The 27720-nt window shown below is 41.3% G+C and overlaps 1 protein-coding gene across 1 annotated transcript in view; it reads left to right on the top strand.

Annotated features, from left to right (window-relative positions):
- LOC146861498 (uncharacterized) overlaps positions 1-27720 on the top strand; it is a 186820-nt gene that overhangs the window by 121667 nt on the left and 37433 nt on the right. The window contains exons 8-9 of the mRNA XM_085646445.1: positions 14956-15166; positions 18525-18668. Of these exons, the coding sequence (XP_085502571.1) occupies positions 14956-15166; positions 18525-18668 (355 nt within the window). The remainder of the gene's footprint in view (positions 1-14955; positions 15167-18524; positions 18669-27720) is intronic.

Raw genomic sequence — 27720 nt, 5'->3', positions numbered from 1 at the left:
ACAGGTAGCCTTGCAATAATGAAAAACGAAAATGGCTGTAATTCACTATTAGAACATGCCACACACACCAGGGCTTGTGCTAGTTATACTTACAATGCACCCTGTCCTTTGGCCTACCATAGGGGTGTCTGATATGAAGAAAAGGGAAGGTTTAGGGACTGGCAAGTGGTGCACTTGCCCAGTCAGCATGGCAGTACCAGACTGCACACAGGCTCTGCAATGGCAAGCCTTAGACACACTTTTACAGGCTGCTTCTGTGGGTGACACAACCAAGTGCTGTAAACCCACCAGCAGCATTTGGATTACCAGCCCTGGGCACTCCTGGTGCACTGTACTAGGGTCTGACAGGTAAACCAAACCAGCCAATCATGGAATCACTAATCCATACATCAATTTACAATAGGGAGAGCATATGCACTTTAGCACTGAACAGCAGTTGGAAAGTGCCCAGAGTCATAAAACCACCAACAACAGGTCATAAAAAATATAGGAGGAAAGCAAAAAGTTCAGGGATGACCCTGCAAAAAGGGCCAAGTCCAACAGCTACCAAGAAGGTGGCGCTTCAAAAGGCCTTAAGGGGATGGACAGAGACCCACCAGATGACCAGGAGGAAGAGGAGGATGAGGAAGGATCAGAGCAGGACCCACAAGAGGGACTTGGAATGCAGCCTATTGAGAAGGGGGTAACTTACTCCCAAGATTGGAAATCCCCTCCCGTGCAGGTTTCAGTGTGTCCTCTCGCAACCTGTCACCAGAGAAGCTGGCAGAAAGAAAGGCTGAAAGGGAGAACAGGCTGGAGAGGGCTGCTCCTATTTAAGAATTACAGCTTATTAAATGTAATAAGGAAACCCCACTGTTATCCTAAAGGTAGGGTAGGCCTCACAGTAGTGCAACAATAATTTTAGGAGTTGTTCACTATCAGGATATGTAAAACTTAAAAGTACATGTCCAACATTTTAATTACATAGCACCCTGCCTTATTGGGTAACTAGGCACTACCTTAAGGGTGACTTATATGTAATAAAAGGGTAGTATAAGGCTAGGCAAGGGGCTTTGAATGCCAAGTTAAAATGGTAGTTTAAAACTCCATTCAGGCTGCAGGGGCAGGCCTGGGACATGTTGCAAGCTGCTACTTAAGTGGGTGGTAATTAAGTACTGCAGGCCCACTTGTCACATTTAGTTTACAAGCCCTGGGTATGTGGCATACCACTCTACATTGGACTTACAAGTAAATGAAATATGTCAATTTGATATAAGCCAAATAAACCATGTTTAAAGGAGAGTGCACAAGCAGTTTAGAACTGGTTATCAGTGGTAAAGTGCAGAGTCCTAAGGCCAACAAAAACAAATTTCTGCACCAAAATTAGCAAAAGTAGGTAAAAAGGTTGAGGGAAGACCACCTAAGGCTAATGGGTCAACACCATGTAAACAACGTTAGTATTGTTAACAAGTAATTCAGTAGTGTGGGCACTTTCTGTAGTGTAGTACCAGAATGAACTTTAGAATTTGGTGGGGAGTAGTACCATACAATTACTATTATATGTCAATACTTCAGTGACCCTACATAATGACAATTACAAATACATTTTCAATAATCAAATATTCTAAAATATATATTTTTACTGATTTTTTCCAGAACATGCATCAGTTTACCATTGTTCCTTGAACTGTCCCAACCATTCCACTGGCCATGAGCTGACATCATCCATTACAGTTTTTGATATATCCAATGGCTATGATGGAGCCTGGGCCCACCTACTCAGTAACACTTATTCAACGTTTTTTTTGTGTGACTTGAGAGGTTAGGAGAAAAATATTTCTGTCCAATATCAAATTATAGAGTAGCCAATGGTTTACACAGTAACTCAATTCGAAACCAAGCCTCAAGTTAGTACGTTTTATTTCAAATTCAAATCCAAAAACAGATTGATATATATTAGTCTAAGCATAATAGTATAGAAGTACAATGAAAATAGGATGAAACCATATCTTCGGATGCGATTCACCCCATATAGTAAAAAAGAAAACCACTAGTTCAATCATGGCAATATAAGTAATAAGGAAGCAGAACTTGGTATCAGCTTGCATCAATTTGTCATTAAAAATAAGCATGGACACCTATCTGTCCCTACACTACTCTGTTCTAACGTGGCAATCTTAAGATACGGCAAACTTTTGATAAAGAGGAAATAGGAGAAAAGGTGTCAGAGTGCACTGTGAAAGAAGCTCCAACATGGGTTAAGTGGCATGACGCCACAGATGTCAAAAGAGGTCTATACCTCAAGGAACCCTAAGTCAGAATGGCTATATCCCTCACTACATTGCATCATAAAACCAGTTGCGTCTAAGGTATGAGCCACAAATCCATTGGCACTTTTCCAGTCTTCCAGCACGCATTGGCTTCTTCGCACCATCTCGCTATTCCCATAATCGTTATTCCGGCCATCCTTGGTCTCGTCTCCTTCCCCCATGAAAACTCAACTTCCATCTTGTTATCACTCTGCTTGTATGAGTTGCTGCTTCACATGCCTCACTATCTACTGAGAACAAAGACCCTTTTCCCTCTGCTAACAAAGCCTTCTTCATCTGCAGTGGGAACACAAAATACATGCAACATTCTACTGCAAAAGGAAAAAAACATGAATTCAAATGTTAAACTGAAACATGAGCTTCAATCTAGATACATTTTAGATCCACAATTAAGACTAAGTTTACAAATGCATGGGTTATATTTTGGTGCGCTCCCTACAAACAAACAAATCCAAATCTCAGCATGTACCTTTAAAGTTAATACTAACCCAGGGCGTAGTTTGCGAAGTTGCGCTACGCGTAGCACACTTCGCACTACGCGAGCTACGCGTAGCTTCGCAAACTGCGTAGTGCACTGTGCAAGATGCTGTTCGCACTGATTGCATAGTGCCGGGTGCTTGTCTGCACTGTGCAATCAGTGCAAACTGCATCTTGCACAGTGCAAACGGTCGTTTTCTGCCGCTCAAGTAGATTTCTACTCGAGCGGCAGCTTTCTCAATGCGAACTGGTAGTTTCTCATCGTGAGCGGTCGCGAGCATAAGCGACCACTTGCAATGAGAAACCTGACCTCCCCGCGTTGAGAAGTTCACCGGGAGGTTTATTTTCCACGCTTGCGATTGACAACTTGATGTTGCTGATTGCGAACGAGGGAAAAGTCTCACCGGGATGTCATTTTGCTTGCTCGAGGTCGCCAACTTGACGTTGAGGACTGCGAGCAAGCAAAAAATGACCGCTGCACTACGCTACGCTACCCGTGTTTGCACTGTGCTACGTGCAACTCGCGTAGTGCGAAGTAGCACAAACTTCGCAAACTACGCGAGCGTAGCGTAGTGCTTTGCCCAGGCTTAGTTAATACAGTGAAAACATGATTATTATATTAGAGTTGCTAAGCATGTGAACTTTCATTTAGTAAGCACAGTTCTATCTCTCTTGTCTGTGGACACGTTCTAAAACATTTTCGCGAACAATCTCAATCCTATAAACTATGTTTAAACACACTTATAAATGGCTTTATATTCTAGGGATATCTTTATGTCTTGTACCCCCACTTCTATTATTGACATTAGTCACACATAACATATGCGAGTGCAGACTACATTTGGCTATAGTGCACTCCCAACATGGTCTTCAGGGTGGAGCCAATTTCACACTTCCCAAGCTACAATGGTCATTTTTACAGCACCGAAAACAGCATACATTGTATATAATTAATTTTTTATTGTCACTATTGCTGAGTCACTGAATTAGTAAACACAAAATAGTAATTGTGTGTTACTACTCCCCACCAAATTGTAACGCCCATTTGAGTACTACACCACACAACTTTGAGCTGATTCGGCCAGTGATAGGATTTCCAACTAGGTGCATTTGAGGTTTGCAGGAGCACTAGTTCACATCTGCAGGTAACTTTTATTCTAAAGAACAATATAAAAAGTTAATAGGGGTGTCCACTGTTGGCTGTTTCGATTGACATTAGATACAGATTTTAGGCGCAGCAAGAGATGTCACAATCCATCTATGATTACGTGCAGACATTTTGGGTATGTCAGTTACGTCATACAAAATTATCTGAAGAGGAGACGGTGAGTGAGATATGTTGCTCAATGGTATGCTCCATCTCACCCACCGCCTATCAATATGGCTGTGATAGGGGACATTGCTACACGATGTGCAACAACTCCCTTTCTGAATGCGCACACTTCCTGCACCAGGAGTGTCAAAAGAGGCCCATTTAAAGAGTTTCATGAGCAACCAGTACACTTTATTCAGTATTTTAAAGTAAAGAAAATTCATATGTGATTCCCTAACAACTTTAAAGTGGTTCTGTAGTCGTGTAGTAGTGTTGACCAGTTCTCTGGAGTGTAGTCACACTACCGAGACACCTTCCGACACATTCGCACAACATTCTCAGTAGTTTTTTGAGAATATTTCCTTAAAAAGTACACTGTACATACTGCATGTGATCTCTGTGAATTTCCACCATGCTCTGAGATATTTCAGTAAACTCGATTCTAGTGAAACCCAGACTATTCTTAAAGCAGTGTGACTGTGGGAAGTATTATCAGATATCAGTGGTGGCTGGCATGACCCGCGGGTGGCATAGCAGGGCAGGCACGTGGAGGAGTGTAACTACTTTTTTTTTTTTAATTAAAACATACCTTGCCGTGGGGACCTGCCACTGAATCTATGCTTCTTGCTTCTGCTCTCCTCGTGGGACAGGAAGCCAGAAAGAACAGCCAGCGTTGTGATTGGTAAGCACCCAGGCCCCCTGACCAATCACAACACCGCAATGCAGCGTTGTGATTGGTTTTGAGCATCCTGGTTCGACGCTCAACCAGGGAATAGGTGCCAAGGCCTGTTCGCCATGCAGGCTGCAATGGAGTCTGCATGGAGAACGGGGAAAGTACGCATGACTATTTTGGGCACCTGAGAGGGCTGACCAAACAGTCATCATGCCCTGTCCCTGCCCTGCTCCATGAGCAACCTTGCCCACCAGCCCACAAAGGAAAAATAAAATGATAATAACTTAATGAAATATCACGTTAGCAAGAGATCTGAGCGAAAGCCCATCAGGTTATCATTTGAGCCTTTTAAGGTATTCTAGATGTTTGTACATGGTCACCGAGGCAGCAGTCCTCCAGGTTTGAAACGTGTCTCAATGAGGACTCTTGTTTACCTAGGATTCACCACTCCCGGTTTCTTCTCTGTTGCTTCTAGAATTCAGTATCTGTCTGCAAGGTCTTTGTTCTGAGGAAAAAGTAATATCATAGCTGCCATTTTCAATACGACAGAATGCAAGGCGGATACCCCATGCTGGAATCTATAGCTGCCTCTAGAATTTTCAGAATTTGAGTGTCTTGCTTCATTGTAGCTCTCATGCCTGTCATTGCTTCTCACAAGAGCAGCTGCCTCTCTGGGCGTGAGGAAGCCCTTAAGGTTAGGACACATGTCTGAGCAGTCACATGACCCTGCTCCTGCACCTGCCAGATGCACTAAGTCCAATGTGTGAGGCTCCCAATGCTCAACACACTGTACCTGGGTGCATCATATTTGCTGTATAAACTAATCAGGGATGCACAAATCTGTCATGTGTCGCAGTTGACTTGAGCCTCCTCCAAAGGCCATGCACTCCCTTCCCCATGCACAATCTTCTCTATGACAGCGGTGTGGCTTAGTCAGCAATAGCTGTTGTATAAAATTATTGTACCAGGTAAGATATGGCCAAGATGGGCTCTGAAAGGGATTATTTAGGTCACAATTGGATCAGTGAGCTTTTGTCTCTGGGTAGGTATAGCCTCTCTCTGGTGCCCTACTCGTGGAGTGCATTTTGGAGTACATCTGTACCCATCCAATTCAGCCACCAATGTGAGGATGCCATGCAATGTGCCCACCTCACATTTAAGTGATGCATTGCACGCTCAGCTAGCTGGAGCTATCAGAGGAACCCACACTGTCACGATCATGTATTGTGCTGCTTTGGCCCACCCCACCTCTCTTTACACTTCGCGAGTACATCTATTGGGTGCTCACTTTCTTCACTGCCTTGCCGGCACTAATGGTCCAGTCCCAGACTATGACTGATCTCCTTGTTGCTCTGCATCTTCACCCAACTTGATAATGCTGTGTGGGGTGGACCGTCCGGTCCTCTGCGACGCAGCCTACTGTAAGTGGTCACTCACTGACAGTGAAATCTCCCTATGCCACTGGGACCAGTGGTCTCTCGGCTGTGCCATGGTGCTTTTCTGGTAGCCGATCCATGGAGCACATTAAGGAGAAGGCATCTTGAGCACCACCTGGCACCCCCTCCTTAATGTAGTCTTCCTTATTTAAGACACTGAAATTAAAAGTGTCCATAGACCACATTCTTTAAGGATCCTATGTTCCCTAGTGGAAAAAATCCATTATATCAGCCTTTATTTTTCCTAACCAATGTTTTGGTTTACAATGAGGACACAGACACGTAGTTTTGTCTAAGCCTTCAAGTGATTCTGTTTGTATTGAACTGCCTTTCACTCTTGTACACACCAATCTTATAATATGAACGCAGTCTGCTGATCGGTCTGGAGATCTTACACGGAAACACCCCTTTTTAATGAATGGGACAATTCAGTCAGTCAAATTCCTTTATTCGATAAATAAATATCATAAAAGACACATATACAATCATAACAAACACAGTTAAAAAACATTAAAATATACAGAAATTCATGGGTTATTTGCCTTTCATATTGTGGCCTTTTTCATGTTCAAATATAAATTAATTTTAAAAAATACAAATATAAAATTGTACGTCAACCGTTAAAAGTTTAAAAAATGATCTAATTTAAATCCTACAGTGGAAAAACAAGTTTTTTCCTAATACGCATAGCAGCGACCAGAAAGCTCGCAACGTGAAACATAATTCGTGGGGAACTTAATTGTTGTAGGTATACAAGTGCTGGTCTGACCTGTCTAAGGCCCAGCTCCCTCAAGATCGGGAGCAAAAACTTCCTTCTACAGTCCTTGTAAAAACTACAGAACATAAAAAAATGGAGAGTGTCCTGTCTTGAGCAATTATCGCATTTACAAGGATCTGCACGATCCATGGGACACCAGTTTTGAAAGAAGCCCAAGGAAAAGTGCACCAGGTTAAACCTAAATCTGATTAGGAGATACAATGGAAAATAAAGCCTCAAGGGCCGTTTTTGTCAATGCGAGATCCTTTTTCGTGATAATTTCTGGTGAACAAAAAAGGGCCTCGCGTCCTATCTTTTGGAACCCAGATTTTATGTAGGCCAACCATGAGATCTTGTTTACGTTGTCCAGTTTTAGGCAATTTTTCAATATCACATGGTTTAGAGTAATTTCTTTATTCAGCCAGATCTTGAGCCAATATAGGAGAGGGGCAATTCTAATTTGATCGGTCACAAAACCGATCCCCACTTCCGTATGTGTAGAGAAAGTCGGGGTAGACTGTGGGACAGAAAGGATGTCTCTTAAGAACTTGTTTTCAATTAACTGAATTTTATTGTGGTTAGTATGACCCCATATCTGGCAACCATACGTGGCAACGGCTAAACATTTTGCTTCATATACCTTTAAAAGGGCTTCAACTGGTCTAGCCCCTAATCTTTTGGTAATGCCTCTAACTCCTGAAACTGTCCTTGCAAATGCCACGCTCCGGCTATTAATTTGTGCATACCAGGTTCCCTTTTCGTCAAAGACAACCCCCAAATAGGGGAATGTCGGGACCCTGTTAACCACATCCCCACTACAAAAGAAAGTTTTAACCCATTCATAAAGAGTTTGGGAGCATGAGAGCACAGTACCACTTCTATATACTGTTCTACAATAAAACGGCCATCGATGGAATTGTTCATTTCCCAACATTTAATTTTTTTGGTTTGGTGTTTGGCCTAATCAACCCACGTGACACACCAGTGCCAGATATGTACCTAACATGCCTCTGGATTAAATTATAAAATCATACTATCTACTTTCTTGGTGGTACCTCCTACATGCTACGTATTTATCTGAAATCGATTTGGTAAAATTTGACTTCTCAGTTATATTTGTCTTCAGAGAGCGAAACATGTGACCGTATTGTAGCCAGTTAGTCTAATATGCAAATTCTTATCAGAGACTGACTTCTACAGTAGTATTCAAATCTATGCTATTTATGAAATCTACCTACAAGACGCCACAGCTGGCACAATGCATGGTGACCCACCGACTTTTTAATAAGCACAAGTCCTATAGATATTGTTTGCACAAGAAAGCAGGAAGAAGTCAGCAGAGCAGTTTGAAGGTTTCAAAGAGAGCAATGGTGCAACTCTCTGATTTAGAAATTATCATTTACAGTGGAAGAGGGTGCAGAAAGGAACAGAAAGCTTTTACTAAGAAAGGAATGTATGGTGTCTTTGGTGGAATCCTGTGGTGCATTTGAGATGGATCGCGCATTGGGATTCCAGCCAAGACGGTTGGCCCGGGCTACCCCCGCCAGAGGTAGTTTCATGTTACTGCCTCAATAAATAAATATACATATATTTACCTTACCCGGCGTCTTGGAATTGAAATGGTACAATGGCAACAAGGACTGTAAGTTTACCTGCGTCTGCAGAGTTGAGCGAATTCCTGTGGAGCTGGTCGGCTGTGCCGTGTTGTAAGCTGCGTGCTTGTGTGATAAGGTCGGGGTTGGTGACGGCTCCACACCGTGTGTCCTGGAGTGCGGCAGCTGTGTCGGCAAAGAGTTTGGTACGGCGGAAGACTACAACCCAATTGACATGTGCACCAAGCATGATGTGTGGTGCGCGTCAATGGCAGAATTGAGACACTACCGGCAACCATCCTGAGTTCACTCGAAGACATTGACGTATTCGGCTGCCATTATGAGTCAGGTGGCAAAGTGGGTGGGTTCCCACTGGAAGTTATCTGATTATCAGCCGATTGGTTATAAGGTTAAGCAGTGTGAAGGAAGGTGGAAAAGTGAAGGCATTTGGCAACCATACGATTGCGGTGATTCGCACACTATCAAATGTGCAAAAAATGTATCAGTGATTCTCACACCATTTAATATGTAATTACTCATCAGCGATTTGCCCACGTCACATATCATTTTAGTGTTTTAGAAACAGACACTTAAATGTTAACAAGTTTAAAAGCAGCACAAATATCCCACGCGGACGAGTGAAAATTGTATAGCGATTCGTACAACCTTAGGACGATAACATATTTACATAGAGTTATTCAGAAATAATTGAATGTATTTCAACCTGGGATGTGAAGTGTAGTGACATTCTATATAGATCTGAGTAATTAGAGCTGTAACATGGATGGAATATCTGCTCCCCCCAGCATTTTTAGCAGAATGTAGTGAACCTAATTTGGAATGGTGTCAATGCAAAGATGGTTTTAAATCATATTTGGAGGCTATTGGAGGAATGTATACATGGACAAATGCAAATGTACAATATTAAAACATTGCCTAGGTGCAGAAGGGCCGTGTATCTTAAACCATTTACGGCCATCAGATTTAGATGATGACGAAGAAGAGGATCTAGATGCAATGATATGGTCATAAGAAATATAGATTTACACTATCAAAAAGAGCAAATGAGGTAGTAGCGCAACACAAATGTTTGAGCAGAGGTCAACTACACAATAAGTCAACAGATGAATTTGTAAATGATCTAAGAGTGTTAGCTAATAAGTGTAATTATGATTCCTTTCGTGATCAAATGATTCATGATCAAATGGTAAATAAGACGTCAGATGCCAACCTACAAGAGAAGTTACTGTCATTAGAGCATTTAATATTGCACATCAATATGAAGATATGAATCGTGGCATGAAGAAGTTAGCTATTAAACCTAGGGATACTATTCAAATGTTGAAAAATATAGAGTATACAAAACATAAGAGATGGTCTAGTGTAAAGCATAACAGTATGGAAGCGGGAAAGAGGGAGTACATGTGTTTCAGATGTGGTTTCAGCTGTCACCTGGCAAATGATAAATCTTGCCCTACACTAAGTCCAATATGCATATTATGCAAAGGTAAAGGTCATTTTGCAAGAATGTGTAAAAGTAAAAATGTCAAAAGGAACAGGGTGACAGCAGAAAACACCATGGTAGTGCACCGACAAAATAGAACAGGTGTAAGTGAAAAGAACCATGTGGGTATGGTCAGTAATGTAACAGTGAGACTGAAGAAGAGTTTATTCTAGGTGTGTATGAGATTGGTGAGGAAAATAAGGATGCTCCAGTTTGTGATGTAATGATTGGAAATATTAATCTCAAAGTAATGGCTGATTTTGGAGCCAGACAAACGCTAATTGGTGACAATTTATTATCAATATTTCCCAATGCAAAATTGTTGCCTTCCGATCTAAAACTTGTGGGATAAGTCAATAAACCCATTGAAGTTTTGGGTTATTTTTTATCTACATTGAGTTTTAGAGGTAAATCTATTGATGCAAAGATATATGTGGCTAAGGAGGGTTTGTGTCTTCTAGGATTACCAAAGCAAAAAGACTTCATGATAACGTTGAATCCTAATCATCTAAATCAGGTATTAGGTTCTGATGATTTGGTGTAACAGATTACGGACAATAGTGCTGCAGATTTTGCTCAAATATTTCCCAACGTTTTCAGCCCAGAATAGGGGTTGTTAAAAAATGTTGTGCATGAGATCATTATTGAAAGAAAATATCATTCCCAAGGTCCATAAAGTTCCCAATGTACCTTTTACCATGCGGGCAGCACTAAAAGAAGAATTAAACAGGTTGTATAGATTAGACATAATTGAGGAAATTGAATCATCAGATTGGTTATCCCAAGTGGTAGTAGTATACAAATCCAATGGAAATATAAGACTTTGTATGGATTTGAGAGATTTAAATGATTGTATATGGCATTGATCGCCATCGATTTCAGAACATTGGGGAAATGTTTACAATGACAGATTGTGCCACAGTATTTTCCACATTGGATTTGTCCAGTGCGTATCACCAAATTGCACTGCATAATGATAGCAAACATTACACCTTGTTCTTTACTCCAGAGGGTGCTTTTCATTATAAAAGAATGCCTTTTGGCTTAATTTCAGCATCAGCCGTATTCAAACAGTGATCCACAAACTATTTAAAGATGAGCTGAATTTCCTATACTTTCAAGATTATATTCTTGTATTTGGGAAGACAAAGGAACAGCACAAGGAAATACTATACAAAGTTTGGCAATTTTGGAAAAAAAATGGTTTAACGTAAAGCATGGACAAATGCAAATTTGAGATGCGCAATATTGGAAAACATGGAATTTTACCAAGGCAAAGTTTGGTTAAGGCTATTGAAAGTGCATCACAACCATGTGACAAAGATCAGCTAAGGTCATTTTTTGGCCTCGCTGAGTACTACACTAAGTACATTCCTTTATTCTCTGATAGAACCAAATGTATGAGAGAATTAATGAAAAAAATGTACATTGGAGTTTGACAAGATCAAAAAGGCCATTGTCAAGGCTCGGCTTTGGTGGCCTTTGACACCAAATATAAAGCAGTTATCCTGACAGATGCGAGTAATATAGGCATTGGTGCAGTCTTATTGCAAGATCACAAGGGCAGTTTGAAAAGTGTGCCATTTGCTTCAAGACCTTCAAGCTGTGCAGAATTGGAGTACTCTATATTAGATAAAGAAACGTTAACATGTTGGTGGGAAATAGAGTACTTCAGGAAGTATGTGTATGGAACTAATTTCATTGTAATGACAGGCCATCGTCCTTTAGTGGTGTTATTCACAACTAGTGGGTGTAGGAGGGCCACACCTAGAGTAGCCATGTGGCAGTATAAGCTTCAAGAATTTAATTCTCATGTGGAATACCTTCAGGTGCTAGAAATGTGTTAGCTGACTGTTTGTCATGACTACCGGTGGTTGAATCAGAGAATCGTGAGGTTGGAGATGAGGAAATGGAGAAGGTCATTTCTATTTGTGAACTGTCGTGTGGGTGAATTTCTTATTCTAATTGGAGGGATGCATGCTCAAACGATGCGGACATGCAGTGAGAGTATATTTAAATCAAATGGCCTAGCAAGAAGCTATTGGGAGAATACATTTTATACTACTTTCACATTGCTGATGATCTTTCGGAAGTAAATGGTTGTACCTGAATCTCTAAGAGAAACAGTTTTGGAGATAGCTCATGAGGGACATCCAGGAATGAGTAGTATGAAAAGAAAGATCAGAAGTGATTTTTGGTGGCCTAATGTTGACAGGTCTGTTGAAGGCAAGGTAAGGTCTTGTATAGAGTGCGCGGGAAGTGACAAGTCTCAGAAGACTATTGGTTATGTTAAGGGTGTCATATCGAGATCAAGTAAAGTGTAGGAAAGGATTTCTTTGGACATAGCAGGACCAATTTGTTTGTCTAAAAGACAAGTATATCGTTTAGTGTTAACTGATCAGTTATCTCAGTGGCCAGAGGTTAAGGTGGTAAGCCAAGTGACATCCAAATGTGTGATTGATTTCATAACAGAAATTTCCAAAAGAGAGGGTTTTCCTAGAAGTCTGGTAATGGATAATAGCGTTCAGCTGACATCAAGGGAGATGGCTTTATTCCTGGAAGGGCATGCCATAGAGCATGTCAGGACGTCTGTATATTATCCCCAAAGTAATGGGATTGTGGAAAGGTGGATAAAGGTATTAAAGGAAGGTCTACAGTTGGCCATAATCAATGGGAAGAGTTGTTGGTCCGCAGTCGAGGAACTATTGTGGAGTTATCGAACCACGCCTAGATCGCCTGGTGAAAAATGCCATTTGAGAAAATGAGAGGTAGGCCTTCCCTGTATAATATGAAAAAATCCTGGATGTTGGATCTCAAAGAGGATGTGAGTAGAAGTCTGATGGACAAAATGTTTTCGGAGAAAGTAACAGATGAGGAATACACAGACAAATCTAAAAATGCTACCGAGTTGAACGTGGGGGAATGGGTGCGTGTGAAGAAAGGCTGGTTGGTTAGAACAGGTGAGTGCAAGTTTTCAGAGCCTTTGAGCATTGTAAGAGTGTGAAGACAGGTGGTGGAGTTGTCAGATGGAAATGGGTTGAGCATGAGTAAAGAAGTTAGGGTTCCAGAGTGTCTCACGAAAGGCAAGTTCAAATGTTCTGGTACTGGTAAGGAGGGGAGTGATGGGTGTTCTCTGAGAGACAAATGGGAGGGTTCACCCAATTTCAGTTGTGAGGATTCAACAGTACGTCAGCGTTCACAACATTCGCAACAAAATAGTCATAATCCCAGGTGGTTCAAAAACTACCATGTAAATTAAGGTGCTTCTACAGAGGTGATGTTTAAGGGTTCATCAGGGTTCAGTACTGACACCTCGTCAAATGTAATGTATATTTGGCCCAATTAGTAATAATATCACTACACTGTTGTAGAAGTAAGAATCTTTGTAAGCTTCAATGTGCAATAGTGTTGCATGTTTATTTTCATTTTACTGTTGCTATTAATTGTTGATGTGTGGTGTCTTGAGTGGAATTCCGAGGTGCGTTCGGAGATGGATTGCGCATCAGGATTCCAGCCAAGATGTTTGGCCTGGGCTCCCTCTGCTGGTGACGGTTTCATGTTACTGGCTCTATAAATAAATATACATATATTTACCTTACTAGGAATTGAAATGATACAGTAGGCTCCCTCCATCTTAAACCAAGGAAGTTATAGAGAGCCTGTTGTTATTGATTCTGTGGGTATCTCAAATGTGATCACCAGCCAGTACTAGTTTCTGCCCCAAAATGGGGATAGCTTGTGGTATGAGGAACTGATCTGATTCTTGGATTCCGACCTTTTTCTGCAAACATTTACCCCCTGCTTTGAGCAGATGGAAATTGTGAGAGGTAAAGAATTTAGGTTCAGTTCGGGCCCTCATCTGGTAATCCTTATACTAAACTGGTAATTCTTCAAAAACATGCAGAATTACCACTTTACATGACAGAGTATGGCCAATGGAGATTTCTTCAAGTAGGTTTATTCCTCTGGTCACAAAAAGAAGAAACAAAACATAGTTTTCCCCTACACAAATAAAGTTTGGGGAAACACCCTTTTTTTTGCCATTCTGTGAAAACACTTTCACCTGCGTGATTGTAAGATTGGAAATTACTGCAAAGGTTTTGTTACTCTTGCTTAGCTCTGACTCTGTGGGAGTATCCAAAATATTTCCACACCCCTTCAAACTCCATTCCTTCCCTTTTCCAATCTTTCCTAAACTTATTTATGGGGACAGTCCTCAGTCTGGATTTAGGTTTGCCAATTTTAGGTTGGGATGAGCTTTTTATACATATTTTTTTTAGGGGGCAAATCACAAAGGTGAGTAAATACACACATGTACGTTTACTCTTACACTTAGGAATAATTTTACCACTTACGCCTAAACACCATTTACGATTGTAAAGTTTCCCAAAAGTGTGCACTTACATGTCCTCACTGCCTGAAACAGAGGGTGAAGTTAGAAAAAATGTCAAATATGACTATAAAGTTGCTACTAGCAGTCGGGGGGACATCTCTACACATGAAAGACAGAAGGGGAGGAAGAGGAGACCTCTGTACGTCGGTTTGTGAACAGTATTTTGTAGTACGTTAATAGTACTACTGTAGTACTAGTAACATACTACAAGATGCAGTTTGTGAATAGGCCCGTAGAATGTAGAAAACACGTAATGTTTTCCATTATTCACCACAACCAAGACAGTTTCTCCTCTTCCTGATCATTTTTTAGAACAAAAACCATTAACTCAATGCAAGAATCCCAAGTTGCCGCCGTCCTTGTAGCAATATGGCTGTTCTTGAACTACCTTTTGGTGCGAAATGGAATGAATAGGCATGTCATCAATTATTTGCATCAATAACTGACATTTCTTTCTTCGTGATGGTAATATTTAGTTTTTTTTCTCCTTTGTTTGCTCAAGTATTTTATTACTAGATCCTGCTCTAATCGAGCAGCAGCATTTCGAGTCAATATTGGACGAAGTGGTGATAGACCTCCTGAGAGAGCTTTCCATTGACACCATCCGCACCACACTAAAGGATTTTGTTGATTCTCACTTAATAAGGGTCGCAACATATGAAATAATAGATGAAATACTCCTGGAGACAGTCCATGCAATCTCACCAGGTATTGTAAGTACTCATTTGTTATAACTTAAATGTAGGGTTCGGGTTGGGGGGTACCTGAGGCACCCCATTTAATGAAAAAGCAAAAATACATATTTTGGGACCCAGCGTAGATTGGGAACTGAGAGTGGATGAGGAATCAAGTGACTGCAAGAGTTACAGGGAGGCAAGTAGAAGTACAGGTAGCATAGGGGATATCCATTGTAAAAAAATAAAACAACTACAAATATTTTTCCTCTGCTAATTTCCACAGTGTAATTAGAAATGTTGATTCTGTATATATTGTTTTGAATATTGGTTAAATACACCCAGTCATACATAAATAAGTAGTTGCAGGCTAGCTAGGAGTTCCATGAACTTAGAGTCACAAAGCTGCTGGTGTGAAAGTTATTTTAGTGTGCTGAGTGACTAGTGGTATTCATTCTTTATAGTTTTAATTCCTTTGTCTGGGGTTTTTATGTTTCAAGTGAGTAGTGTGACACTTTCTTGAAATTGTAGCATTTGCTTTCATTTTGTATTATCTCTTCAGGTGCGGATGTCGGATTGCTTCTACTACGGTTTCGCATTTCACACTGTGATAAGTGCTGGAACTGCAACGCTGCCCTTAGTTATGCTACTTTTACGGCCAGCGTTCTTTAAAAAAAAAATTCAATTTTATTTGGCCCAAATGTGATTTTCAGTCTTTAAGTACCTTTTTGTGAGTATCAGTAAGTGGAGCTCTACTGTTTGGGGATCCTCATTAAGTTTAGGATTCCCAGAGCTTTAGCTGTCTTTTGCCAAGATGTACTGTTTCCAATAATTCAAATACACTTAGAATTGGATTTGGTTCAGCCCCTTCCTCGTGAATGACTTGCTTTATTGTATATCCCAGTTGTCCGTTCTTCGTTCAGTGGCTTTTCCCCATATTCTAATCTTTGTCCCACCCAGAAGCATTTTGGTTTCACACTGTTCTGTCACGATGAGATGTATACTCGCACTGCCGGCATCAGGGAGCTACCTTCCTTTTACTTGCTTCTGTAGCATTTCACTTTAAGCAATCATTGGAGTGCCTATCTGCGCCCTCTGGCTTCTCTCTTTCTCCCCAGTGTACCATACTGTGTTGCTCTAGACCATGGGTACCCGCAAACCTTTCCCTGGGGCAGGGCTGGACTGGGAACCAAAACCGGCCCTGGCAAAGTGCTCTGCCACCTGCCCAGGGGTTCCGGGTACAGCAGAGCAGTTTGCCAGGGCCTGTTTCAGCCGATTTTGTTACAGGGGCCGATATTGCAGCTCTGCTGTAAAACCAGCCCGGTAACAAAAATGGCCCTCCAGGGGTGCAAAACTGGCCCCCACCCTGGCGGCCCACCGGAAAAACGCCCGGTGCCCGCTATGGCCAATTCAGCCCTGCCCCGGGCGAACAAAGTACTGTCTGTGGCATGCCCGAGTGCCGCACCAATGCCAGCAGGCGAGTGTCAGGGTAATGATAGGTAGGCTTAGGGGGACGTGAAGCAGATGCATGGTGTGGACAAGAAACTGAGTCTTGTGACTTCTGTCTGCCACCAACGCTCTATTCTCATGCATCAAGAATTAAAGTCAAATCATTAACTTTTCATGTGAAAGGAGAGAGGGAAAGAGGTACTCATCTGGTGGCTGAATTGCAAAATGTGAAACCAAAAAACCTTTATTTATGCCAGTTTCATAGCTTTCTGAATGTTCCTGATCTGTCAAGTGCACAGCTGCCCAGAGATGCTTGTCACCAAGGAGCCACAATTAAAGGTCACAAGGGTCGCATGTAGCCCCTGAGCCGTACTCTGACTATCCCTGTTCTAGCAGACCTCACCGTTTCTCCTATTGTTCCAGCTCCCCTTTTCCTCTTTCTTAGGCGCAGGCCTCGCTCTCGCCCCCTTACTCCTTCTCTCCCACTGATCTCTTCCACTGTTCTTCTTTCCTCATCTGTCTTTTCCCTTCATTTGCGATTAAACAGCACAACGAGTAATTTTTGGGGAGTGTTTGGAAGGAGAATGTGAGTGCTACGGAGAAAGACTAAATGCCTGCAGGAAGCATTGCACATTTAGATAAAAATGGTAAGCCATTTAGTAGTATGTATTTACAGACATTTCAAGATGGCTATCTCTTTCAAGGTTCAGTTTGTTAACCACTATTAAGACTAAGGCAAGAAGAAACAAGAATCTTTCTATGGAGATAGCAAACTGTGTAGGCGAACAAAGATAAACTATTAAGAGATCTCAGAGATATTACACCTTAATAACTGCAAAATATTGTGGTACCAGAATATCATGTCCAAATAATCAAGGACAAAAAAATGAGATGGCAAACTCACCATTCCATAGAGAAGTATAGATTTACTTCACCTAACTCAACATACATGCCCCTTAATGATAGTTATATCTACAAGGTATTTTGTGGCATATCAGCAAGGAGGCAATATAACATTATCTCCGCTTTTGTGTCCATTTTCGGACGAAAAGCGGCGATAATTTTATCGCCTTATCAGCAAGGTCACGCTATCGCGTGAATCCTTGCATTAGCTCCCTTTCCCGTAACGCCCACCTTTGCATCTCTAATGAGATGCAAAGTGGGCATTCCTGTCCCAAAATAACTGGAGAAATGTCGCTAACCGACATTTCTCCAATTATCAATGGGCACGCTAACAAGCATAGCGATAAGAAAAGTAGCGCTAACCTTGGTTATCGCTACTTTCCTTACGCCTGTTTTTAGTTTGACTCTGCCATTATATCCAATGTAAGGTGGATATCAAGGCTAAGTCTGCCCTGCCCTATCAACAAGCAATCGGCAAACTTTGTGAGATTATCGCTGTATTTCCAGCAATAATCTCACATTTGGCAGTTAGCGCTTGGAATTTTATCGCTTTTGAGATAAGCGTTGCTGATAGTACGCTATCTCAGCCATAAAATTCCACGTTAGCCGGCGATAATTATCCTAGTGCTAAGTGCGCTTAGCGATAATAATCGCCGGTCCTTGATGATATGCCCCGTAATATGTAAATGTGGAGTTAAGAATAGAGAATCTATACTTATGTACATGCATTTACCCTCTTGATATTTTGTCCTCAATATTTTTGCCACGACATTCTGGTTCTACAATATTTTTCCTGGCGATATTTCGATATACACCCATCTCAGGATTATCCAATTTTCTGAGAGGGATCTGAACTCTTTTATTTTCCTTTTCCAGTTCCCTTTACCCTTTCATGTCGCCTTCTGCCACTTTCCGTTTTTAATAAATGTATTCAACTATTTCTGTGTATTTTCTATGTTTCATAATCTTAACTACCACATTATTCACCAGTACTCTGCGTCTTTAACAAGACATGCATTTAATTTTTTTACGCTATTTTCCTTAGATTCAGGAAGCATGCCAGGAATATGAATACGAAGAAATACTTCTTGCTATTGTTTCTGATACCACTGAGGAGGAGGTGAAGTCTCTGGTCTACTCAGTCATAGGTGAATGCGATGTTGAATTGTTACAGCAACAGCAAAATCAGGTAATTTGGCATACATTATTAGGAAACAAAGTGGATAAAGTGTGTCATTGCCAAAACGTAGTTCAGTACAAGGGTTATATAACTTTCAACTTTACTTTTTTTAAGACAATGTAACATTGACATTACCTGTTATTTGCTCACAATTTGCCCCAAACAGCCACATTTACTAAAATGTTGGGGCATAGTTACAAAAAAAGTAAAAGCGCTGAACTGCGCTAAATTTAGCAGAGCCGCGCTCTGACATTTTTTTAAACACAGGGATGTGCCTTATTCACAATAATAATGTGCACCCTTGTGTTTCCCCAAGCCCTGGTGCAAATAAAGCTGCCTACTGCCAGTGCAGACACCCTGCCACCATGTGGCAAAGGTGACTGCGCTGTAAGGACGATTGTTTATCCCCTTCGCCACGGGGGTAATTCCCCCACAGCGCGGGGGCGTGCGCGGCGCCGCGTTGCTCGTGACGAGCCCAGCTCGTCATGAGGCACAGTGGAGCTGTGCTCATGACGAGTTGAGCTCGTCACGACCCCGCCCACTGATTGATTCTCCCGCCGAGGTGGGGAATCAATCGCGCGTGGGCAGGCCGCGGCCGTTCTGACAAGCCCAGCTAGTCATGAGCACAGCTCCACTGTGCCTCATGATGAGCTGGGCTCGTCATGAGCATGCAAGAGGTGAAGTGCAGGAAGGTACACCTTCCTGTACATAAATATTCAATAATGGTGATTTGCTCTTTCAACATGTGCTGCTGAATGCAGTACACGCGGAAAGACCAAAAAACTAGGAGAAATTATTATTATTATTATTAATAATAATAATAATAATTAAGTATTTCCATTTTAACCCCTGGTATTCCATGGCATTCATTTTGCCACTGCCTCAGCCTTGTAAATCTGGGGCAGTGTCAAAAAGTAATGGGTGTTGGGGTGGAACGCTGGAGAGTCAAAAAAAGTAACGATCCGGTAGCCATAGGGGCTTGTAAATCTGCCTGGTTGTTTCAGGAAAGTTGTTAAGTAACGACGGTAAGAAGAAATGTCACCTTGGCCAGTTTTCAGTGTCTTGCTTGTAAGAGGTTGCACACACTACCAATATATCTCTCAGCGATTTAAAACGCTAATTAGATAAGGACCAGGTTTTTTTATTTCTGTCATTTGTTTTGCTCATTCGTGGATTGTTTGGCATTGAGGGAGTGGTCTGATGCCTTGTTAAACGTTTACCCTTATACCTCACAAAAATTCCATTAATTGTTTAAAAAATAAGTTGAATTAAATGTAATAAATGTCTCTAAAGAGAAGAAAGTACAATAATGTCAAGGCCCTGAGATTTACATGGCTCCTTTCTCTATTGCTAAGCAGGATGGCTTCAGGACAGCACCCACGCATAAAGTTCTATCACAGAGAAAAAGGAAATATAATTTACACAAAAACTAACTTGCAACTATAAAACAAAAGAGAAGTAATGATTGGTAAAGAGAACAACAGCAAACAAGTACTGGCACAGCCAACACGGCACACCTTAGGGACCTATTGACACATGTTTTTAGATATACTGTACAGTTTCCTGAATATTTTTCACAATGTCTACAGAAGAAGAATAATAGACAAATAAAAAATTTAATTAAATTAAAACAAGCCTATGATGTGCCTGTCAGACTGTGTTGGGCTGGTAAACGTGAAGGATGCAGGTGGGGGAAGCATCACAGAGGGTGCCGGTAGCGGAGGAAGGTAAGCAGGAGAGAGCGAGTGCAGCATGGAATACGTTGGAAGAAAAACAAAAGGGTAACAGAGAACGCAATGGGGAGCTGGTAGGGCAGAAGCACCTGAGTGAGAAAGCAATATAGGGTGCGAGGGAAGGAGATTAGGTGAGTGCATCACAGAGGAGGCAGGAGAGAGGTAGAAAGGTGTGAGAGAGAAAAACAGAGCACAGAGTGGAGAAGGACAAACACAGTAGCGGGAGAACTGGAAAACACATCTAGTCTCATGGAGTGCTTAAGAAAAAAGTAGTTCCCTAGAAGTGAAGTGGAACAACACAAGTAAATTGGTGATGCTCCAAAGGAGGGACAGCGACAAGGTGTACAAGGAATGCCATCTTATAAGAAGCAGCCAAATGAGAGTGAGGGTAAGGTCAACTATGGTAAGCAATGAGGGCCGTAAGCGATTCTATGTTCTTGGTAAGCCTGCAGTTTGTCTTTTGCTGCACTGTCTTGTATGCTCGCCCTAAAAATGAGAAGTGGCTAACAATGGACTCCTATTTGCATTTTTCATCCTCCTCTTTCTTCGTTTAACCTGTGATTTTATTGCTGATGTCATTTGTTGTATAATTGGTGATATTGTATAGTAAGTCAATGCCATAACAGAAGCAAAAACAGTAAGGTAAAAGGTCATTTAGTGAATGATGTCACAACAGTTCTCAAAACCCAAGCAGACATCAGCGAACAAAGGCACATCCTGGAATGCCTATTGGTGATCATTATCAGCAATGCTGAACTGGGTAAAAAAATCAAATCTAGACTGGATGACATCTTTAAGGTGCTATTTACCTTAGGTATTGCACCTTTCGTGTTTTGCCTTGTATATTGCAGTTTTAAAGCAAATGTGCGGGATACTTTCAATCCATAATGCCTTCTCATAGCTTTTAATAACTGTGTTAATAATCTGGCATTTCCACAAAAGATGATATTTTTACAAGAGGAGAAAGTGAAAATTTTAATCGATTATGTTTTCAGAAAAAAAAAATCATAATTTTCAGTTATTTCAATAAGCTAATACTTGGTCACAACATTTGCTCAAGACATCTGGGACCGTATTACACGAAGTGCCCAGGGGTGCAACAGGTGCATGTGGCAGTATTCTGTGCCTGTATATCGTAATCAGATGGAGGGAAAAAGAAGCTGAGGTCCATCCGGCTTCCAAGTCGTTAGATTATGAATCAAAATAGAATGGACCACTTGTCCTGTGTTCCCAAGGTCTTATCGGTTGTTACCGTCATAAAAAGACCCTCATACATTTACACAGGTCGAGGGCGGTATATTTGCATTTTCCGCCTTTAGTGTATTGTTTCAGCATCATCATTGGGTCATTTTTTGTAAAATGCTGACCTCCACCTGGAGGAAGACCTGGTTGGTACTAGCAGTAGTGGTCAGAGATAAGAGTGAATATGTGCTCGTGATAAAGTGAAAAAAATGATAAAATCCCTAAGTCACTTTCAACCTCAATGATTTATTCGGAGGCAGTGATTGGGAGGTTAAAAAGTGAGGTCGTGCGTTTACAATGAGTAACTTATCGTACGCACTTCTATATGGTCATTGGTCAACATGTTTCAGCCCTCTGTATAGTCTTGGGGCTTTCGTCAGGACCGGATTGTGAGTGCAGACTCTATTTTGTTCTGCACAGAATGGTGAACTCACCACTCTCAATTATGGGAGGTCAGATCAATAGTATCTGTACCTAGGAGGAAAAGAAAAACATTACAGTGTAACGTGCGGTATTACCCCATGTCTTGTTATAGATAAAGAATTGCTGAAACAGCATTTTTTCGCATTGGAATAGTGTCGCGCTTTGTTGTGCGCGTGATTAGTGGTGAAAAATAGAAGAAGAAAGCTAACATGGTTGTGCGGTTTAAAAATACAAAATTACAAGTGTCATTATGTACTTGTTCTTCAATTGTACACATTCATCCCAGTGTCATGCGACCAGCCGACATCAAAGTCAAACTGAGAACTTAAAACTCCTGTCTCATATTGTCGGAGGATAGGAACATTTCTATCTACTACATCCAAACTGTCAAGTGGTTCATGTTTAGGTTGTTCTCTAGTTGCGGGAATAAAATTAGTGCTACGGGAGAGTTATCGCATGCACAGTGATAGAACAGTGAAACAAACAAACAAACTGTCGTGAGGCTTCGGAGCCGTTTAGCGTTCTTATTTAGTCATGCGGGTTTGTGATGCTCATTACCTTAAGCGCTTGGTCTATACGCCTCATGGAGTCACCGGCAGGCTATAGAATGTAAGTTCATTCTAGGGGAGAGAATAAAGGTTAACGCGTCTTACTTGGAGACCTTTGGAGTCTTCAGAAAGGTCCGCTCGTACGCGGTTCTCACCCGTTACTTCTTCGTAGTCTGCTTGTGCTGCCTCTAGCTACGGTGCTCCGTGTGACGCGGGTGCCGGTTTCGGCTCGTTTATCATCCCGGTCATAATGAAAAGTGACAAGGGACTGTTGTGCGAGTGGTTGGCATCAGTGGTTGGCGTGATGTTAGTAGTTCCAAAATCACACTCGTTTTTATATACTTGCCATTAGGTTAGTAAACTCGTTAATTGGTGTTTATTTTCTATTGTTAAGCTGAGACTGTGCATTATGTTTATTCGGTATGTATACCTGCATGATGGTTGCAACGTCCACAACAATTCTTGTAAGGATTATTGTTGTTGTTCTCTCACAAAAGTCTGTTTTGGATTCTCCTCTGTCTAATATTTCATGTTATTTGGTCCGGTGAGAGCCCAGTTTTATCTTCATTGAAATTAACTGACTCAGAGCTACAAATGAATTCCTTTTTAATACCTATGGAAGACAGACTTCGGTAGTAATGGAGACAAATTTCAAGGGGTTAATATGCTTAGGAATTCTAACTTTATTGAGAAAGAGTATGCCATGGGACATTATCATTCATCCCTTCTGTGTCTGTGTGGAGCCGATAAACCCAGCGTTGTTCTTTTTCGTAAAGAATCTTTTCTGCGTTGTAGGGTTTGGTTGTCAAAGTCTCTAGGACTACCCATTTTAGGTCATCAGGGTTATGGTTTTGTTCGATGTAATGATTGCTCATTTTCATGGTGATGCGTTTACATGTTACATTACTCCTGTGTTCGCAGATACGGACCTTTACTTTTCGGCAGGTCATCCCTATGTATTTGAGACCACAGGGACATACGATCATGTAAATTACATGTGTCGTATTGCAGTTCGTATGGTGGCGTAATGTCCAGGTTAGGTTGGGTAGAAGTTGGAGTGTCTTCGTTGTTTTTGTGAGTTTACAGACTGAACATGATCCACATGGATAGTGTCCTACTACTGGTTTGTAATTCCAGAGAGTACTCACAGTAGTTTCCTGTTTGATGGTTTTAGGTCTTGTATGTACAAGAATATCTTTGATATTCTGCGTTCGTCTGTTGGCAAAACGAGGTTTGGGCCAGTCTAGGTTATTCGATGTTAAAATTCTCCAGTTTTTGTTAATTATTTTCTTCACAGTATTTGTGAGTGTGCAATAGGTGGTTACACATGTCAATAAATCTACTTGATCTTCCCGTTGAACTGATTCAAGTAGGCTCTCCCTGGGCTGATTCCTTGCCCTCTTTTGGCATTTTTTGATGATCTTCAAGGGGTAGTCTCTGAGTTCTAGTTTGTGTTCCAAAGCTGCTGCTTGGATTTTGTAGTCTGTTAATTTACTACAGTTTCGTTTCAATCGTAAAAATTGACTGTAGGGTAAGTTTTCCCTCAGCGGTCTGGGATGATAACTGTTGTATGACAGAATGCTGTTTTTAGCTGTTGGTTTATGAAAAGTTCTTGTTTGTAGGGTATTATTCTCAGAGAAAATAGTGACATCCAGGAAGTCTATTTTCTTGTTGTTTGAGGTATAAGTGAACTTTAGGCACTCATCTCTTGTATTGATCCAGGTCATGAAGTCCTCTAGCGTTTCTTGTGTGTCTTCCCAGATTAGTAGGATGTCGTCAATATACCTTCGCCAAAATCTCATTTGGTCTAGGAAGGGATTGGCAGGGTTTTGTACCCATTGTTGTTCGAAAGTACTGACGTACAGCCCTGCTACACTTGGAGCAAATGTGCTTCCCATGGAAGTACCGTGTCGTTGGGCATAGAGGGTCCCTTCATATTCAAAAAAATTCTCAGTCAGAGCCATCTTACAACACTCCAAGACAAAATGTCTTGGTGTTCGATATTGCCAGTCTTGGGTAAAGAGAATGTCCTCTAGGGTTTCTAGGGTTTTCTGTTGTGGTAGGCTTGTGTACAAGCTCTCCACGTCGAGACCCACTAAGAGCATTGTTTCTTCATTATATGTTAGATTTAATAACATGTTGAGAAGATCCCTCGTATCTTTCAGATAGGTGGGCGTTTTCTGTACTATTGGTCTCAGGAATTGATCTGCAAATTGTGATAGTGGTTCAAGAACCGATCCAATCCCTGAGACTATAGGGCGTCCTGGTGGTGGTGATTTGTTTTTATGGATTTTTGGCAGTGAATAAAAGTATGGTGTTCTGGGTGATTTAGTTCTGAGGTATTCAGCCTCATGTTTGGAAATCCATTGATTGGTCTCAGCCTCTACTACCATGAGTTCAATAGTGTTCTGTAATCTCTTGGTTGGATCTTCAGTGAGTCGTTGGTAAAATTTGGTATCTGCAAGTAGTGTCAAGCATTGGTCGTTATATCCTTGTTTGTTTAGGAGGACAATGGCACCCCCTTTGTCAGCCGGTTTTATTACTAAGTTGGTGTTCTGACTCAGTTCCTTCATTGCTTCTTTTTCTTTCCGTGTGATGTTCACAAAAGGTTTCCTGGTTGGTTTGATGTCATCTATTTCTTTCATGATAGCTTGTTCAAAAGTTAAGATTTCTACAGGTACCATTTGGGAAGATGGACAGAAGGTCGATTTTGGTCTGAGATTGGTATCGCTTTCTTGTCTGTAATTTTCCTTGTCTTGAAAGAACGCCTTTAGTTTGATCTTCCGGCAAAATTCAGATAATTCACATTTCAATTTGAAAATATCTGTTGTCGGTGTTGGGACAAAACCAAGTCCTTTGTTGAGGACTTTTTCTTGGTCATCCGTTAAGGTGGTGTCTGCGAGGTTGATTACCAATGATTCATTGAGCTGGTTCCTGGCTGTTCTTTTGTCATGCTCCGGGTGTGCACTTGTCTCTCTTGGTCGTTCCAGGTTATACCTTTTCTTCTGCCTCTCCGGGTGTTTTGGCCTCTCCCTAAAAAAGGAGGCTGTTGTAGATTCATTGGGGGTCCCATGGTGTTTGGGCCTTGCAGGTAGGGATTCATCCATCCTTGGAAATTTGGAACATAAGGTTGAAAAGGGAGTTGAGGTTGGTCATAGTATCTTGGCATTTGCCAATTGTTGGTTCTTCTTCTTTGGTTACACCTAAATTGTCCTCTCCCTCTTCTTGGGTTAGTTGTATCGTCGCCGCTCCAGTCTGAGTTGTTCCCAGAGCTTTCTCCTGTTGTATCTTCATCTTCTTGTTGGTCTGGTATGATATAATCAGTTCTTCCGTAGGGGTGCATTTTCTCCATAGAAAATTTCTTCAAATCTTTACCCAATTTTTGGATTTTATTTTGGGTGATGTACTCCTTCGTCTCGTTCATCTCTTTATTGATTTCTTCCAAGCGTTTCTTATACACGGAGATCTGAACTGTCGTCTTCAAGTTAGCTTCACTGACTTGAATCTTGATTGTGAGGGCTTCCACTAGTCTTGTTGCTGTTTTTATTATTAAAACTAGGTAGTCTCGGGTACACTTCCAAGATATTGACGACCAGTCTTTCCGGAAAGCGAGATCTTTAAGGAAAATACGTGGAGTGTTCTGTACCCAAAGGCCTTTCGGAGCCGAATTGGCTCGTAGATATTCTTTCATAATGATCCCATGTATAGCTGTTCTTACTTGATCTTTCTTCATTTCTGTTAAGTCATCCCACTCGTTGTTGTGTGTCAGAGTTTGTGATAAGTCTTTATCTTGCAATAATGAGGCTCCTGATAGGATGGCATTGACTTCTTCTTCTGTATAGCTTAAACCTTGATTGTCCGCCATGTTAGCTCAATTTCTTTTTGGTTTTAGTATGTCAGGCTTATTGCTGGCATTCTAGTGGAAACAAAAGGTTTCCCACAGCTGTGCGCTGCTTCAATATATCGTAATCAGATGGAGGGAAAAAGAAGCTGAGGTCCATCCGGCTTCCAAGTCGTTAGATTATGAATCAAAATAGAATGGACCACTTGTCCTGTGTTCCCAAGGTCTTATCGGTTGTTACCGTCATAAAAAGACCCTCATACATTTACACAGGTCGAGGGCGGTATATTTGCATTTTCCGCCTTTAGTGTATTGTTTCAGCATCATCATTGGGTCATTTTTTGTAAAATGCTGACCTCCACCTGGAGGAAGACCTGGTTGGTACTAGCAGTAGTGGTCAGAGATAAGAGTGAATATGTGCTCGTGATAAAGTGAAAAAAATGATAAAATCCCTAAGTCACTTTCAACCTCAATGATTTATTCGGAGGCAGTGATTGGGAGGTTAAAAAGTGAGGTCGTGCGTTTAGAATGAGTAACTTATCGTACGCACTTCTATATGGTCATTGGTCAACATGTTTCAGCCCTCTGTATAGTCTTGGGGCTTTCGTCAGGACCATATTGTGAGTGCAGACTCTATTTTGTTCTGCACAGAATGGTGAACTCACCACTCTCAATTATGGGAGGTCAGATCAATAGTATCTGTACCTAGGAGGAAAAGAAAAACATTACAGTGTAACGTGCGGTATTACCCCATGTCTTGTTATAGATAAAGAATTGCTGAAACAGCATTTTTTCGCATTGGAATAGTGTCGCGCTTTGTTGTGCGCGTGATTAGTGGTGAAAAATAGAAGAAGAAAGCTAACATGGTTGTGCGGTTTAAAAATACAAAATTACAAGTGTCATTATGTACTTGTTCTTCAATTGTACACATTCATCCCAGTGTCATGCGACCAGCCGACATCAAAGTCAAACTGAGAACTTAAAACTCCTGTCTCATATTGTCGGAGGATAGGAACATTTCTATCTACTACATCCAAACTGTCAAGTGGTTCATGTTTAGGTTGTTCTCTAGTTGCGGGAATAAAATTAGTGCTACGGGAGAGTTATCGCATGCACAGTGATAGAACAGTGAAACAAACAAACAAACTGTCGTGAGGCTTCGGAGCCGTTTAGCGTTCTTATTTAGTCATGCGGGTTTGTGATGCTCATTACCTTAAGCGCTTGGTCTATACGCCTCATGGAGTCACCGGCAGGCTATAGAATGTAAGTTCATT

This window comes from Triturus cristatus, chromosome 3_1 (genome assembly GCF_964204655.1).
Source record: "Triturus cristatus chromosome 3_1, aTriCri1.1, whole genome shotgun sequence".
Lineage (NCBI taxonomy): Eukaryota > Metazoa > Chordata > Amphibia > Caudata > Salamandridae > Triturus > Triturus cristatus.
This window is presented reverse-complemented; position numbering and strand designations above follow the sequence as displayed.